The sequence below is a fragment of the Ambystoma mexicanum genome, chromosome 1q, assembly GCF_040938575.1.
Source record: "Ambystoma mexicanum isolate Mex_15411 chromosome 1q, UKY_AmexF1_1, whole genome shotgun sequence".
NCBI lineage: Eukaryota > Metazoa > Chordata > Amphibia > Caudata > Ambystomatidae > Ambystoma > Ambystoma mexicanum.
The window spans coordinates 62,452,231-62,471,044 of record NC_090922.1 but is presented as its reverse complement, the minus strand read 5'-3'; the positions used below and the strand labels follow the sequence as shown (position 1 = coordinate 62,471,044).

Genomic DNA, 18,814 nt, shown 5'->3' with positions numbered 1-18,814 from the left:
TTGCAACAGAGCATTCCGGCACCAACCACGGTTCTGCCACAACGGCCTCCCGAGCTATCCTCCCGAGACTAGTATATTTCATAGGTTCACATACGACCCTCCCACCTACCCCGCATGGTTAATATTTTGGCTCTTACTGCAACTCACATGCGCTTGCCAAATCTAAAGGTGGCCTAGAGGACAGGAGTTAAGGAGATGTTCCTATTGGCTGTGGGCAGTATGACCCAAAATGCCTGTACTAGAGCACAAAAGTGACTGAAAGTTTCTGTTTAAGTACAAACTGCTCTGTTACCGAGGATTCCCAGCCTGACAACAGGGAATATTCACAGCATGTGAATCTATGAAAGATACCATTGCTGGAGAACCGGAGTTACAGGTAAATAACGTATTCCATTTGTAAATAGACTTATATTTTTTATTTTTTATTATATGGGATTTACCTGTTGTGGGGACCTGACGGTACCATGGTACTGAAATAAAAACATCTGACATAAATGCACAAAGTTACAACTCTAGGCTACCCAGTGCTCCAGGTAAGATTTTGAAGTGGGAGTATTTTACTCCCCATTTTTTAATGTGGAGTAAAATGATTATTTATGGAGTAAAAATGTAAGTCCAGTTCCCAATGCAAGTATTTTATAAGCGAGTAAAAGTATGTTTAACTGTAAACGGGAAATGTTTTTGTGATAATGATTCCTTTGCACCCATTCATACACCTAAAAAAATAAACATTTGCTTCTTCTGATCAGGCAGTAACAGCAATCTTTCCCTGTGTTACTACATACGCTACTGTTCCATACATTCATATACATGGAGCTGTGTGGGCGAAAGCAGGAGCACAAGGTCCTACTTGTTTCCTATTTTTTGTTGGGAGTATTTGTACTCCCTATTTTTATTTTTGGGGAGTAGTTGCCTATTTTCTGGGAGTAAAAGGGTCTGATGCCCCTTATCTGTAGGGCTGAGGCTACCCAAACCACTCTTGTCACTTATAGGCGGCTGAGATACCATACCTTGCTTTGTGGGCATGATGGCAAGATGGTGAGATGGTTGTTGCATTCATTCCTCTGCCTGTCTTCTTTTTTGCTACATATGCTTGACCACTGAGTATCCATTACTGAAGTAGACTCTTGAACTGTAACATTGCTTATGTTGCATGCCTTTTTGTGGCCATTGGTCTTTTTTTCCATTCGGCTTACTTTTTCTACTGGGATTTGTATCCACAGCAATGGAAGCTACAACTTGCAATCGGGAGTCTGGCAATCTCCCTCCTAGTGCCTTGACAACTCCACATATACAGACTATTATTGTTAAAAGTGAAGATCTTGACTCAATGGATTTAACTGCTGAGTCTGAAGTTTCTCCTGTGTACAAAGTAAGTTATATCAAACATCTTAAACAGTTGCTATTGTTTTACCAGAAATCCTCTGACCAACTCTAAAGTCTGTTCACCTATACTTTGGTTAAGTTCATCATGTTTGTTTTTTTGTTTTTTTATTGTGACATATTTTATAATGAAAACCTTTCACAAATTATTCCATATACAGGGTTATAACTTTCACAATTAATTAATTAACTCTACAACATCTAGACGTAGTACATTGGACATTTAAAGTGCCAAGCGCAGTTTGTATCAACACATTGGGACAGCACGAGTGATCTTTACAGCTTAAGTCCCTAACATTTCAAACAAATAGTGTGAACTGGAGTTTTGTTAGTCGCATAGGTTGTTACACACTAGGACACTGATATTTTAAATAAAGTGGCAAGTGCAGTTTTAGTAAACATGAACAGCTTGAAGGATGAATTTACAACTTCTATATTTCTCATTTTATATCCGGATAAATTGTTCTTATAAAATCAAATGTAGCTAGTATCAAATATATTTGTTTAGCTGCTAATATATGAAGCCAAAAGCCTTCCATCTATCTCATAACCAAATTTCTTGACCTGGTAGGTTCTTCATTTTTCCAATGCTGAACATTCCATAAGCAAATGAAAAAGTGTTTCAATGTCATTATTACTTTGGCCAAGGAGACAAGAATTTATGATTTCATTTTTCTTGGATCTAATTGAGATGATTTCTTGTTCCCGAAATAAATTCTTTCTTAGTCTTAAGAATAAGTTCCTAGAGATACTACACATAAATGTCATCAAACAGGGAGATAAAAATTCTATTTTTTTTTCCTCCACCGTTGTATCTTTAAATAATGTATATTGGTGGAGACTATCTTTTATTTTTAACCAGCCACTTTTCCCAGAATTCTTTTTTTTTAATGTTTTGTTTTTTTCAGTTCTTTGAGCAGTGTTGAACAAATCTTGACTCTCATAGTGCTGTTAAAAATGGATTCAGAATCATTTACAAATTAAGTACCTGTGACATTTGCTTAGTTATCGTTTGTACAAGTGATTCGTACAAGGAGCCCTTTGCAGGGTTCAACAGTTTAAACTATAGCTGTAGTCTGTTTCGTCTGATATATGTCAGCAAAGGAAAGAGACCCAACTCAAATCTAATCATTGCAAAAAGGACACAGATACAAGTAGTGTTTTGCACCAGATTAGCACTTCCAATTTATAAAGTCTATCCAGGCAATCTAGAGCCGTCGTTTCCAGCCCATAAATAATTGCTGAAATCGCTTTCATTTTATAGAATTTTAATACTGGCAATATGCATAATTTGCAACACTTTCTGTTTATAATCTTCATTTGGGCCACATATTTAAGAAACTTCATTTTTAGTTCCAATTCATTCTTAATTGTTGGTTTTGAATAAAGCGTGATGCACAAGTATACTACTCGTTGCAGTTGGGCCAATTTGACTCCATCGAGCAACCATGCAAATGTACCTGTTTGCTTTGGAGAATATGCTAACATTTGATTTATCAATGTCAATTACCAGCCTGTTATCTTTGGCTTATTGTTGGAAGCTCAAAATAGATGTTTGCAGTCCAATGGGCCTAGAATCTGGCAATATTAGATTGTCTGCATAGACGATCCACTGCAATCAAATGTCACCTATACTAGGGGGGAAAAGATCTACATTTTGACAAATAGTATTCCAAATCTGAAAGAAAAGGTTTAAACAGGCAGAGTGCCAGAAGGCATCCCTCCCTAAATCCCTGAGATGTAGGTATTGGTAATTCAATGTCCCCTGCTTATCCAATCTAATTGTATCATCTTAGTATAGGGATGCTTCGCATCAGCCACCAGTAGTAATGAGGAGGGCATCCCTCACTTAGCAAGCCTATTCCACAAAAGATTCCTGTCGATACTGTGAAAAGATCAATTTCTGCCACAAACAACATTCCTTTCATTTGCACTTGGTTATGTATTAGACCTTGTATATGGCCATTTAGGTTAGTGCCAACGCATCTGCAGAAGCCAGTTTGGTTCCTCTTCGCTATTTCAATATATTAGGCCCAATTTTCAATTTCTTTAAGAACCATTTTACCAAAGAATGTACTAGAAACATCAAGCAGAGTGATAGGATGTTAGTTCTTAAGATTACCTCTGTCGTGCTTCTTCAAGATCAGAACTAATTGTGACAGTTTCTATGAAAGTGTTATGCAGCGACTCTTCAATATCTGCTGAAAGACCAAATAATATCTTTGCCCACAGCTCTGGTTTATGTTTAAGTGTAATATTCGAGAGTTCATCTGGCCCACAGGCCCTCAAAGGCTTCAGCTTTTGTATAATTTCAATGATGTCAGCCTTTATAAAATCTAAGTGCCATTTAAATCTCCCACATTATCTTCTTTGTTTATTGTGGTTTTTGATTCCCCATAAAGAGTCGACACACCATTCCTTATTAGGAAAAGGGTCCAAGAGAGCATCCGCGTTCTTTCCTAAAAGATTGGTTAACGACTCCCAGAAATGTTAGTCCTTAGTCAGAATAGTAAATATATTCTTATTGATTTCTTTTTGTTATTTTTTTATTGCATAATAGTTCAAAATAAACTGAATTTTTACAATATTTACAATTACTAAAACGCAAATCACACATAAACTCAAGTATCTCAAATGATATGTTTCCATCACTTAAAAGAATATGTATACAACTTCAAATAGTTAAACACATCACATTTTTGTGGATCAAGGTATTTGCGTTGCCTAATAGGGTTTAAAGGTCTGCTTAAGTGGTTTTGTGTTTTTTGTGTGTGCCACATGACACCATCGGAGTCCGTCGGAGCAGGACATCCTCCCGAGTTGGCTGCTCTTGTGCGCTCTGCTCTCAAGGCTGAAACAATGGACCTGTGAAACATCATTGATGGCCTAGGTAATCCTTGAATAGGGTGCTGTGACAGGCCCAGTTCAGCTGTATAAAGAAAATACAAATAAGGGAAATGCATAAAGGAGCCCATCAGCCTTCCCCTTTCAGCTTGCACAGCTGATCCCGACCGCTCAACCAACATCAGATGGCGAAGAGCCTTCTAGGACGTCGCATCCACCAGGATCGGAATCCTGCCGCCCTGCTGCCGCGCTAACTACAGATCTACAGGTAAAATCACCAGCCTCTGCCTCTTTGAGCCTCACCATTGCGAAGATCCACGAGGCATTTTGAAAAACCAACCAGAGGCTTTCTGAAAATGGCCGCTGTCCCGATGTTGTTGCTGGCGGTTGCCTAGCAACGCTCTTGCCTCCCATTGGCCAGCGTTTGTTTATTTACAGCAAGGCCCCGCCGGAAGCCGTGAGCCGGCACCTTTTACATCAAGGCACCTTTTTTTAAGGCACGTAGCCTGTCTGTGCTGCCGAGGCCGCTGGGCCCACCTACTCTGTCCAGTTCAGCACACCTCTCCACTACCCAAGCACGTGTAATCGGACAAAACAACCACTCTACCCGTGCAGAGAACGTCAAACCTTTGGTAAGTGCAAGACTCTCCCTTGACTTCCAACATTTCCATGTACACCACCGGCAACTTAAGCATCTACTAACTCTACCCCACCTACCAACTGACACTTCCCGACTTAATGATCAAACCACATCTGCCAAAGTCGTGACCCATCCGGCCCACTGATCATCTATGCCCCGCGCAATTTGCACTGTAACTGCATTACCCTGTAGTCGTGCACTCTACGGTACGACTACCGCACTGCCCGCTTGCCGCCTGCTGCTACACATCCCTTGCCTTTATTAACACAGGGCACAGCGCATATTGTACTTCAACTATATCTCCTGCCTACTGCGTGCTGCTCCATGCCATATTATCTATTAGTGCATTCTGTATACCTCACTTTAACCATGTTGCCTTACTATCCTACGCTGCACCACAGTATAACTGTATGGCCCCACTGCCTCATGCTGCACCACATATCTTTAGCGCCCCATGCCCATGGCATTGTAATACCACTGCCGTCACTTGTTGCATTGAAATCCCGATTTTTGATCTGTCAATCTCTGCTCTAAACTCATCATTTCACCTATGCATCTAGTCTATTGTGTCCTACCATTGGACCTATGCATCTAGTCTATTGTGCCTTACCATTTGACCTATGCATCTAGTCTATTGTGCCTTACCATTTGACCTATGCATCTAGTTTATTGTGCCTTACCAGTGGACCTATGCATCTAGTCTATTGTGCCTTACCATTTGACCTATGCATCTAGTCTATTGTGCCTTACCATTTGACCTATGCATCTAGTCTGCCTTTCCATTTGACCTATGCATCTAGTCTATTGTGCCTTACCATTGACCTATGCATCTAGTCTGTTGTGCCTTACCATTTGACCTATGTATCTAGTCTATTGTGCCTTACCAGTGGACCTATGCATCTAGTCTATTGCGCATTACCATTTGACCTTTGCATCTAGACTATTGTGCCTTACCATTTGATTATTGCATTGAACACTTAGCTAAGTCCTAGCATGCTCACTTCAGCCACATACCAGATTGCTTGTATCTCTCTTCTCACATTGAGTTTTACACTCTGCTTTACAAAACCCCATACACTATCCATTGGGGACCCAACAAGTTTGCCATAACCCGCTTCAACCAACAATACCATAATTTAAATACCCCCTAGCTATGAACGTCCTTCAATGCCTAATCCCAAGCAATCCTTGCACAACGGAAACAAGGAACTTGCGCCTCAGAGCGAGACTAGCCAAAATATACGAGCCTCCTATCAGCTCGCTACCCACCCTTACAGGAAAGAGGACCCCAAAAACCCTGCCTGACCTAACCCCCATAAATACAAAGGTAGCATACAACGGCAATCCTAGGACTAACAAATGCACACCTCAGCATTCCAAACCCAAAGACCATCTAATCTCCCACCTAGCAACTACAACCCTCGCAAGCCCACTTATCAAAGGAGCTCTAATAAACTCCAGATCTCTTGTAGCACATGCCACAGAGATTGCTGATCTGATCCTGAGGGATAACTTAGACTTCCTCGCAATCACTGAGACATGGTTGCATGCTGCAGCAGGCCCTATGCTCATGCTAGCAGTTCCTGAGGGCTATACAGTCTTAAAACAAGATAGACAAGGAACCAGAGGTGGAGGCATTGCCATTATCTGCAAATGCACCCTCTCTATGAGATTAGCACCCCCTTACAACATACAAAGCGTGTGGTAAGCTTTTGCAGAGTGTCGAAGAATTTCATGCCCGGCCAGATCAGGATCCCATTAAATAGGTACAGCAGTTTTGGTACTACTATTAACATTTTCAGCAGATATTCGACCATACAGCGACAATGGCGTTGAGTTTGCATTCCACTTGTGCTAGATATGGGGCCTAGTTGTTGACAAACGGTGTTCTCTTGTCTGGTGCCATTATTATGCCCAGGTATCTTGCTAAGGTGGGGGACCATCGTAGGTCTTCCATGACTATGGACTGGTTTGTGGCCTTGGTGAGAGGGATTACTTCAGACTTGGTTCGGTTGATTTTGTATCCAGAGTATCTGGTGAATTCGGCAATATCACATAGCACCGGCGGTAAGTGGATTTCTGGGTTCCTGATGTATAGCAACGTATCATCGGCGTAGAGAGAGATAAATTGAGGAATTCCCATTATACGGATCCCCCTCCAGGCATGGTTGTGTCGTAGACATGCTGCCATTCCCTCTATTGTTAGTGTCAATATTAACGGGGAGAGTGGGCAGCCTAGTTTAGTGCCTCTGCATAGATTGATGATGGCTGACAGGGTATCATTGGTGTGTACTATGGCCGTGGGGTTATGGTACAGTAGTTTTAAAATTCTGAAAAATCCTGGTCTGAACCCCATTTTCCCCATGATTACGTGCATGAATTTCTAGGAGATGGAGTCAAGCGCTTTTTCCGCGTCTAAGGAAACTGCCACCGCCTGTACCCGATGATCCAGTTGAGATGTGATGGCAAAGAAGCATCTAAGGTTCAGGGCGGTGGAGCGGCCTGGTATAAAACCTGTCTGGTCCGGGTGCACCAATTTGGTCATGTAGGGGTTCAGTTTATTGGTTATGGCCTTAGCAAAAATGTTGGTGTCCACGTTGATGAGGGACAACGGTCTGTACGAGGATGGGGAGTGTGCGGGTTTATGCGGTTTCAGCAGCACTGTGATGATGGCTTCTCTCATTGACGGTGGGAGTATTCCAATTTCCAGTCCTTAATCCCATACCTCCAACAGCCGTGGGGCGAGTTCGTCTATGTAGATTTGTATAGGTCCGTTGGGAGGCCATCCGACCCTGGTGGCCTGCCCGCCTTGAGGTCTTTGATTGCTTGTTTTATTTCTTCTAGGGTGAGGGGCAAATCCATGTTACCACATTCTTCTGGAGTGAGTTCGGGGAGAAGGAAGGAGTCGAGAAATCATTGTCTTTCTTCTGTTGGTACTTGGTCCTCATTTGTGCAGAGCCTATTGTAGAAATCTCAGAACACCTCGTTAATTTCTAAGTGTTCCACATGGGTCGAACCTTGGTCATCCATTATGCTGGTGATTTGTCTGTTCCCCTGTTCGTTCTTAATGAGGTTTGACAGCATCTTGCTGGACTTATTGCCTTCGCCATATTTCCTGGCTCTGATTGTTTGGGATGTATACCATACCTCCTGTTCTGCCAATGTCTTGAACTTATTTAGCGCTTCGTTCAAAGTGGATAATGTTGCAGGTTTAGGTGATCTAATGTATGCTGTCTCTGCATCTGTGGTTTGGGTTTCGGTTAAGGCCAATTGGGCACGTATGTCTTTCTGTGTGCCATGCACTTTGGAGATCAGGTGACCTCTAAGCCATACCTTAAAGGCTTCCCAGGTTGTGTGATTTGATTTCACTGAGTCTTTGTTGCGGTCGAAGAAGTCCTGCACTTCTATGCGGAGTGGTTCGTGTAATGAGGTGTCTGGTAGGAGATCTGGGGGCATTCTCCACAAGCGGTGCTCAGGATTGGGTGTCCCGATCTGGATTTCGAGGACCACTGGAGAATGGTCTGAGAGTGTCCTGGGTAGTATAGTGCATTCCTTTAGATCCGCAGTGCAGCGCGTGGAGCAGAGCTAGTAGTCTATCCTGGAGCTCGACCCATGGACGTATGAATGGAATGTGTAGTCTCCGGTGGTAGCATGCATTTCCCTCCAGGTGTCCGCCAGTGGGACTGTGGTCATGGCCTGTTTTATGGTAAGTGCTGCTTTGGTGTTTGCCCGCAGGCCTGTGGATGTCCTGTCGAGGGGGGATCAAGGATGGTATTGAAGTCTCCACCCTATATTATTGTTGTTTCTTCTGCGGGGGATATTAGATTTACAATCTGTTGATACAATTCTGGTGTCTCTACGTTGGGGCTATACGTAGAAGTATTACGAATCTACCATCTGCATCTATCTTGGTATTATGCACTCGGAGTCCCAGTCTGCGGTGAATTCGGGCAAGGACTGTACTTTAGTGTTCATGTGGATCGGCGCGGTGCTGCCTTGTCTGCCGACCAAGGTGGTGGAACTGGTTTCTTGTCGGGTCCGGTAGATGGGAGTGCGTTGATCAGGTCCCTGTGGTTATCTCTGGGATGTGGCTTTCTATATATGTCGTAGCTGCATCCGGTGAGTCGAAGAATTGTGTCTTACCCACATGTTGGATGCAAAGCCTTGCTGGGAGCATCATGGCATATATTGTTTTACGGTCTCTCAATGCTCTTTTCACTGGGTCAAAGGATCTTCGGGCAGTCTGCACCCCCGTCGAGAAATCTGGGTATATGTGAATTCGGTTGGATTCAAAGGGAAGGGGGCCTTGTTCGCGTGCCAGTCGGAGCACCAGATCTCAATCTCGGTAATTGAGCAGCCTTGCTATTATTGTGCTTGGTGGTGCCCCTGGTTTTGGGGTGGGGGGGTAAGTGCTCTGTGCACTCTCTCGATCAGGAACTGTTTGGAGAACTGTGCATCCGGAAATAGGGAGTAGAGCATATTTTCGAGGAATTGTTCCATTGGGATATTAGGTTTGCGTTCCGCCACCCCGACCATCCTGATGTTATTACATCTCGAGTGGAATTCTAAGTCTTCACACTTGTACTGTAGCGCCTTAACGTCTTTTTGGATTTTATCCATGGTTTTGCCCTGTATGGTAGTTGTGTCTTCCAGTGTAGAAACCCTATTTTCTGCCTCGGTGACCCTGGAGTTCACTTTCTTTATCAGCCCGGATGGAGGCTATACTTTCCCCTATATCGTCCTGCTTGGTGATGATTGCCGCAAACCCTCTCTCCATAGCGGCCATATATGGGGGCATTTCTTGAGTGGGGGGGTCCGGGATGGGTGTTGTGGAGGATTCTGCAGGATCATTGTCATGTTCTTGGCTTGAGGAGTTGGCAAAGGCGTCCATGGAGCCCCTTTTTTTTGTCCTTATTTTTGGCACCCCGGCCATGTTTGCAGGCAGTGGCCATGCAGAATATATTTCTGCTAGGTGTTTGATCAGTGCAGCGTGTACCGGGTTGCGGTGGGGTATTTGGCGCGGCTCACCAGTTCAGCCGGTGTGTAGCTAGGTAGTAAGTGACCAGGAGTATGTATTGTGCCTTGCCGGCAAAGTTGTTCTCTTTCCTCAGTCTTGTGTCGAATGCTGAGTGGGTGTACTGACAGTTCTATGTGGATCAGTTGGATTATGGAAAAGTGTCTATCCTGGGTCCAGAAGGGGGGTTTGACGATTAATTCAAGTGATGAGAGGCAGTTTGTGGTTGGCCTTGGGCAGCTATGAGGCCATGTGGAACATAGAGTTGATCATGAGGGGCCCAGTATGAATGCCAACGTGCACATACCTTGTTATTTCTGCTGGTTGTTCCCTGTGTCAATCTGATGACTTTTCCGGTGCCGGGGAGCGGGCCACCCCGAGGGATGGTTCCAGGCTGCGCAAGTCCGTGGGCCCGCTCCTCCCCGGCACCAGGATGAGGATGTAAACTGCGGGTGTCTTACCAGGGGTTAGTTGAAAGGTGCAGAGGTGTTGCGTAGGAGGGAGGCAGCCCCGCACCAGGGTTTCTCAAACGCCGGGGAGCGGGGTGGCCCAGGATGAAGGAGCAGGCGGCGGGTGTCTATGGCCGGGGTCCGCGGGGAGGTCCGGAGGTGCTGCACAGAGGAGCGCCGGGGAGCGGGCCGACCCAGGCTTGGGTGCCAGGCCGTGCAGCCCCGTGGGCCCACTCTTGCCCAGCAGCAGGATGAGTAAGCGGACTGCGGGTGTTTATGGACTGGGTCCGTGGGAGGGTCAGGAGGTGCTGCACGGAGGAGTGCCGGGGAGCGGGGCAGTCCGCACCTGAGTTCCGGGTTGCATAGATGTATGTGCCCGCATCCACCCGGCACTCGCTGGGGTTGCTGGAGACTGTGCCCGTGGTGGGCGGGAGGGATGCAGGAGTCCCGCAACAGATGGGACGGCTCCACTAGGGGTTTCACTCCGGACAGAGCACTTATTGTGGCAGATTGGATCCCTGGTGTCCTCTGCCGCCGGACTTGGTTTTGGCGCGAAGTCGCCAAGCCGTTGGGCGGGGACGCCTCCTCCTCGCGGCGATATCTCTCCTCCACAGGCGGGCGGTTTCTTCCCAAACCTGTTCCGGACTTAGCAGGGGGGGAGGTCAGACGCTCTCCGCGGTCTCCGGCATCTACGGCAGCGCGGTCTATACGCAGGATTTTGATTTCAGGAGCTTGTTAGTCGCGGAGCTCTGAGGTTAGGCAGCCATCTTGTTTGGCGCGCCACAGCGCCTCCCTTAGAAAGAGAGTCTTGAGATGGACTGAAGATGGCTCTTTGGGCAGTTATTTTAGTTGTAAAAATGTACGAGCAACATCTTAAGAGGGCCAGTGTTGCCCCGGTTGGTGTTGAGCAATGTCCTTTTTTGGGAATATTTAGCAGGCAGGGGTTCAATAAACTATAATATAGAGGTGTTCAAGTCAACACATAGGGCATTACTTTGAAACCGCAAAGTAAAAGGTCATTGCGCAAAAGGACGGAAGCAATTAAAATAAGATTTTTCATAGGTCTTTGGACATATGGCTACATTTGTTTAGAATTCTCTATACGGGTTGCCCTTTGGTTTGTGATGCAGTGGTTGTTTTTTGTTGATAGTGAGAGAGTACAGTAGGATGTTTTCTCGTGTTAAAAACCCTGTGGGTCTTCTGGTAGGGTATGAGTGAGCTGGAAGTTTGCAAGATTTGAATGGTACATTAGTGTCCGGTTGTTTAATGAGTCTTGCATGCGGAATTAATTCCTTAGGTTGGGAGATTGAGGTCTTCAAGCAGGATGTGGCAGGTGGTGTGAGGCTTTTCAGTTCAAGATGTTGGAAATCTTTGCGAAGGCCCCGGTGCTAATGACTTCGGCCCAGCACTGGCGGCACCATCTGGATCCACCCTGTTTAGACGAGCGAGCAGAGACACTGACGCGGCTCCTGTATGCTCCATCATCACGCTTCACTGCTCCGCCTACTAATATCAATCCTCCTGCGCCTGCTCCATCTTCCATGACGCTGAGCCACCTTGTAAATATTCTCTGCTTCCTAGGGGAGCATTCATGTCAAGGATGGAGGACATCTTTGAAGAGGACTGTGATCCCATCGCTTTTGGAATTGAACCCTTTTGCCATAGGGAAGTCGGATTTCCCTGAGGAATTTTATGTAGAAGATGAGGCTTCGATGGACATTGCCTCTGATTTGCAGAAGGCAAGAACACTGGACACGCCCCCTAAGCTAGACATGCAACCTGCACCAGCCCTGGGAACTCTCCATGCTTCTTTCCAATGCCTCATGGCAAAGATGGTGGAAACTTTAGGGTTGACAGGCCCCTTCCAGACCAAAGGTCCAGATGGAATTGACAGACATTCTTGACAAATGTCCACAAAGAGAAGCACTACTGCTATTCAATACATCAGTGGAGACCTGGTGCTCTAGTTGTGGTCTTAAGCTTGCTTCAGTCCCAACAGTGGACCTGAATCTGTCGAAGAAGCAAAGGCTGGTGCCCTCAGCCCCGGCTTTTCTCTACTCACATGCCTCAGAGCCTGGTGGTTCAGTCTGCCATGGTAGGTCTAAAGACATACTTTTCCCCTCCTCATACCCAGACAGAGTAAGGGGCTGGATTCCTGGGGAAGGAACGTTTTTAGTTCAGGCAGTCTGGGCTTACATGCCATAAATGCATCATGTGCCCTGGGTAAATTCTCTTTTGTCCTCTGATCAGCGGTGTCAGGCGCCACTGAGCATGTGACTGCGGTTGAGATGAGACCCTGGTCATTGATGGCAAGGAGGCCTCAAGGCAGATCTTGCAGTCTGTTCTTGGCACGGATTACTGTCTAGCGTGTGTTATGGCAACAGTAACAGTTTTCAAGGCTCCTCCAGGTTCCACCCCATGCGGGCGACTGCCATATCCATGAGCCTGGCGGTTCTGCAGCAGCAGCCGAATACCCCCATGGGTAGAGGCCGGGGATTTTGACCCTTCCCCTCCTATGCCCACAAGGGCATGTGCAAGCAACAAATCCAGCACTGCTCAACCAGAGGGAGTGGCCGAGGTGTGCTCCAAGAGAAACCTTGTCGCCTCAACAGTGCCTTGAGCAGCTCCAGGTTGGGTTAGCTCCAGCAACAGAGACTGCCATCATATATCCCCTGTGGGGCCGAACATTTCCCTGTTCGGCGGGGAATGGTGTTGCACCACCTCTGATGCCTGATCCCTATGTTTCGGTCACCAGTGTTATTGTTCGCCCTTTGGTTAACGCGCCACCCCCCCTTCTCCTGTAACCACCCACTACTCTCTGGCCAATGCTTGCTGCTGATCCATCTACTGTTGGAGGAGGTCTGTCATCTTTTAGGTGCTACACAGTTGGTACCCTGCAGAGAACAAGGCAAGGGCTGGTATTGGGTCTGTTTTCTGGTGTAAAAGAAATATGGGGTCTGCCGTCCCATGGTATGCAGTCTTTGTAACGAAAATGTTATATCGAATGAATATATAACGAAAAACATAACGAAAATGTATGTGGGGGTGGGGTAAAGGGTTCAATCTTGTTGGGAAACGGTTAGGGTGGGTTTTTAGGGGGAGGCAAACGGCGGAAAATGTGTTATGTTTTGTCGTTTGTATAATTTTCATTACATGTACATTAGTTATAAAATGCTTCGTTATAAAAACATGTAACCTATCCCATGCTGGATGTGAGGCTCTTGAACTTGTACCTGTGCAAGGACAAATTCATGATGGTAACTGTAGCCCAAATCATTCAAGCCCTCGACCTGCAGGACTCGCTGGTTTCAATGATTCTCCAGATGCTTACGTAAGTGTGCCGATTCACACCAGATGTACCTGAGATTCTTATTATAGCTATGGCTATGGCTAACTCGGTACAAAGTCCTGCTGTTTGATCTGTCTTCAGCACCTTCACCAAGCTGCTGCCATAGGTGGAGAGAAAGCGTTCAGTTCTTTCCCTACATGTACAACTGGCTCAGCCAAGCTCACTCCCTAGACAATGCATCTGCACATCTGTTCTGCACGTTCAGTCTGTTCACAGCTTGGGCTTCTCTCTGAAGTCACAGGTTTTGCCTTCCTGGTCAAGGCCTTCCCGACCGAGTGGTGAACATCTCCAAGATGGTCCATGTCCTTTAAGCAGAGTAGTGGGTTCCGACCTCTGCCTTCCTGTGCCTGCTGGGTCTCATGCCCTCTTGTGTTCTTGTTGTTCACGAGGCCCGTCTGCGCATAAGGTCACTTCCGTGGCTTCTCAGTTGTCAATGTTCTCAGTTTCCGGGCACTCTTCAGACCTATTGCAAGTCTCGGCGAGAGTATCCCGGGGCCTAGGGTGGTGGGGTCCTATGAAACAGCCTTTTGCAAGGAGTCTTGCTTTGGCAGCATTGGCCCCAAATTACAATAGATACAGATATGTCCTTGAAAGGTTGAGGTGCTTACCTGCGAGACCTGACGGCGAACAGTACGTGTTCTCCATCAGAGTACCAGGAACACATCAACTTGTTGGGAGTTGAGGGTGATAATGCTGGCCCTACTCACCATGCTTCCTTCAGTGGAGGGCAAGACTGTGCTGATCCTAACGGACAACACAATAGTCAAGCACTACCTCAAAAAGTGAGGTGGCATAGAGTCCCTACCTCTGTGGAGAGAAGCAATGAGACTGTGGTCCTGGGCTCTGGAGAACAATGTATCTCTGACAGTGGCTCAACTAACTGGGACAGAGCGTTATTTCAAGAGGACCCCTGGGCAAGGCCTGTTCTTCACAATCCCCTCCTTTATGCAGTTTGTGTGGGGATTGTGCGACCTGTTTCCCTTAAGCCCGTTTGTTGTCCAGCATAGAATTTAAGTTTAGTGTTGGCATTTCTTATGGGTGCTGTGCTCAGTTTTAGTGTCTGTGTTGTTGTTCTTTAAGGTTGCACATGCTGATTTGTGTGTCGAAGAGGGCACAAGAGCTTTTCATACACATATTGTTCCCTGGGCAAGTAGACAGTAGGTAAAGTCTGTATAGGTGTTTTGTACATCAAAATACTATTCGAAATGTTGTGTACCTGGGCGCATCATTGTTACCAAGTGTTTAAGCCAAAGACCAGACTCACTGCAGTGAGGGTAATTTTGGACCGGAGGGCTGTTGAACCATGCAGAATCAGGGCCGAGTCAGGTCACTTTGGCCAGGAAGACTGATGTAAAATATGTTCCTGGGCCAGACGGCCCAAACCATCTTAAGAAATCAACAAAAAAGGACTACATATCCCATAATCCATGTTTCCCAACAGAGGTCACCCCAGGCTGGACTAGCAAAACGTGCTTACAAATTTGGGATCAGGAAGGCCATGGGGAAGACTGGGGTAACCCAGGGGAGTGTTTTCCACACCCAAAAGGGGGCAGTCTTGAGGGGTTAGGGGGGGGAACAACCCACATCCGTTTGATAGCCAAAGTGACAACAGGAAGACCAGTCCTCACCCATACAGTTAATGAACCCACACAGCCCCCACTTCCTTCCCACACAACCATGGACATTGCAGAGGAGAGAATGCATGTCTCCCTCACAATTGTTAGCACAAGGGAGACAGAATCACCTGCAGCAGCATCCTGAGTTAAAAGCAAAGGTAAGGGTTTGGCACTGTGCCAACAAAGAAGAAAGATCTTTTCAAACACCCGCTCCCACAGGGGTGTACTGTGTGGCACAGTAGGTCACCAAAATGAACTCCAGAGAAGGGAAACTCCACAACCTGGGACAGAGAAACAAACCAGCAGCTTCTTCCCAACCAGCAACAGACACAGACGGAAGTGGGTTCCAAGATGGTGGCTTCCTCATTTAAGGATTGCTTCCATGGACACAGGACTACAATGCATCCGAGCCGTGGAACAGACCCAGTGCGGGCAGCCAACCCCTCTCGCCAGTAAGCGGCAAGCTAGTGTCATGGTCATGAAGTCAAGGGCACAGGCATGCAGGGGTCGCATGCACAGGAGACCTGGGTGGACACTATCCTGGCGTCTTTGGCACCAGGCTCATGAACAAAAGTAAACAAGAACATCCATTTAACACTAAAAAGCTTTTATTATGGACATAGCACTTCAGATGAATTAACCTTGAACATTCCATCCATTAAACAGCCCCAAGTGTATTCTTGGGTGTGGCTGCTAATGGATTGCCTTTGCATGTGCTCTAGGAGTGGCAGGGTGTGGCTGGTAAGCCGGCCCTAATGGGCGTGCCCACGATCTCAGCTATATAAGCTGCCCCGATCCTCAAGACAGACGCCTGAGGTCAGACTTACCTTTGAAGATCCTGCTTCCTGGACATCCTGCTTCCTGCCAGCATACCTACCAACTGGGGGAAGCTGTTCTTACCTGTACATCTCTTCGGCAAACCAAGTATTCATCTTTTCACTTTCCGGAACGCCGAAATATTCATCTTGGCACCGCAGCACGACACGCTCCATCGTCAACAGCAGCGCATGCAAGGAAAAACAGAAGACAAGGTTAGACATCGAAAAAACAGTTTAAGGTTGCCCTTCGCCCTACTTCGCGCTTTCCTTAAACCACCACTTATCTGCTGTCTAACATTGCGGTAGCATCCATCTTCCATCCAGCCACGTCTCGCGTCTCACAGCTGCATTGAGGCCGCATTTCCATCTAAGGGAAGAAAACAGAAGAGAGACATTATTGCGGGCAAAAATAGGAGCAACATATGAAGACATTAAATAGAACGAACAGCATCACAAGAGCTCAAGAAAGACTTACCAATCATAAGGAGAAGCATAGTCGCAGCTGGACTGGACTAATCCTTATCAGGGATCAGTGAAGGAACTAGATCCCATTCGACGCGCCCCTGCCCGAAGTAGCAGGACGGAGAGCTTATCTTCCATAATTCACAGGTGAGCTTTATGGGCCGGCGTACGCTCACAGAAACCGTACTCTGGGGTGAAGGATTCGAGAGGTACAGCAATCACAGATTGGCACGCTCACACACTCTTATCTCCACACAGCAGCAGTATCACTACATACTACCGCTCACAGCTTTTCTACTGAGGGAGAGGCCTGAATGGGGTGATTCAAGTTCAGGGAGGGCTGCAACCATGCACCAACGCCTCCGCAGAGACCAGTTGAGCGTAACAGCTAGGCATTCCAAGGGCGCTTTGTGGTACAAAGAACGTGAGTTGATTGCTGGAACAGGAAGGGAGGTTGCTGAGCTGGCTGTAAGACGTGAAGTGAAAGACCAGATGATAAGACCCAGAGAGGAGTGAAAGACTGCCTGGCTGGCTGTAAAACCTACAGTAGAAGAACGTATTACAAGACCCAGGTAAGAGCGGAGGATTCCTGGGCCGATTGTAAGACCTGGGGTGGACTAGTGAATTTTAACTCCTTGAGGAGGGAAGATGATTGTAGGACACAGAAGAGACTGATTGTAAAACCTGGACACTGGCAGCGACTTAAAATGTTGGAAACTAGAAATTCAGAACAGGACAGAGATTGAAGCGGCAACCGAAAGGAAGGTGAATAGAGACGTTGCCACAGTCCTAGTCCAGAAAAGGTCAGAGGAAGTAAAAGCCTTTGATGACAGGGACGGTGAATACGAAAGCTCTGACCAAGAAGTAGGCAGAGCATGACTGCGCAGAGGCCCTTACAATAGAAAGGGTGGAGGGGGCCCTGAACAGAGAGGAGGAAGTGCCCAAAGGTATCAGAGAATAGAAGTGTATAGACCCCTGCCTAGGAAACAGAAAACATGACAAGGAGGAGGTAAAGAAAGAAATGCTGGTCCAACTGCAGTTGACCATTAAAAATCCATTGGACTCATTGGGACTTAAATCAGATCTTGGACAGCCACAGCTTGAAAAGGCCTGTTTTGGAGCTAAGAATGAGTGTAAAATGAGTGTAAAATTGTGGTCAATGCAAATTACTTTCATTGAGACTGTTTTTTTTTTAAACTGGGTGAAGTGGCTTTAGGTCCAGCAAGCGAATGAGGTAGGTTAAATGTAGGTTTATTCTGAAGTGACAAACCATAAAGAAGCGGTCTAGCCTTATCACAGCTGTGTGGCACTGAGTAGATTATTTGGGAGGTGACATTTACACAGTCATATTTGTGTACATGCAAATGGGATTCTTTTCCTTAGAAAGTTCATGCAACACCTCAGGTTTTTCAATTTGTTGTTCATGATCTGACACAGTAGTCTTACCAAAATGCTGTGAACGAATTGTGCTAACTATGTAATGCTTCTTTTATCTTGGACACCATCCTTCTACTCTTTTCAGCTGCAAGACCAGAGTACAGCGTTTTTAGTTTTAGCATTGTGGATCAAACCTATCACCTTGACTTTACATCTCAATGCATCTCTTCCTCACTAAAGTGAAGCAAGAATGAAACTGCCTAATATCCTCTAACTGCAGATGATTGCATGGATGTGCTAGAAATTCTGGGCTGGAAACTTGATTGTTTTGGTTAAAAAAAAGTTTTCCTCTGCATAGCTTAAGTACTTAATTGTGCTGTCTAAGTCACATATACATTCATTCTACCCAGTCAGGGCCTTACTTTTGTATTTCTAAGTATAAAGCCACATACTTCGATAGACCTGGTTTTATTTACAGCTGAACATGATGTGTTGCATTAATTTCATTTAGCTATATCTGGTGTTTTTGAGTGTCGTTTTTGACAGTTATCACATATAAAATAACATGTTGCGTCTGTGCCACATTTAATAAAGTTAGGCCACAATGTGAAAATAGATTTTTTTTTTTTGTGAACAAATAGATTTTCCTTGCATCTTGTAGAGTACATTGTTTAAAAACAAATTCCATACCCCTTTGTTTAGAACCAGGCCGTCCTTCCTTCCGAAGGTAGTCTCAGATGTCCATCTCTCTCAAAAGATCCATCTTCCTGTCATCTTTACACTGCCTCATCCTTCCAAGTCAGAGAAACGGTTATATTGGCTAGACCTGGTGCTGCTCTCAGCTACTAGATCTCTCGGATGC

The 18,814-nt window shown here is 46.0% G+C and overlaps 1 protein-coding gene across 3 annotated transcripts in view; it reads left to right on the top strand.

The window, feature by feature from the left end:
• The window catches only part of NFAT5 (nuclear factor of activated T cells 5), a 1,479,138-nt gene that overhangs the window by 1,311,599 nt on the left and 148,725 nt on the right, over positions 1–18,814 (top strand). For all 3 annotated transcript variants that reach the window (XM_069635522.1, XM_069635523.1, XM_069635524.1), the window contains exon 11: positions 1,224–1,372. In XM_069635522.1, the coding sequence (XP_069491623.1) occupies positions 1,224–1,372 (149 nt within the window). The remainder of the gene's footprint in view (positions 1–1,223; positions 1,373–18,814) is intronic.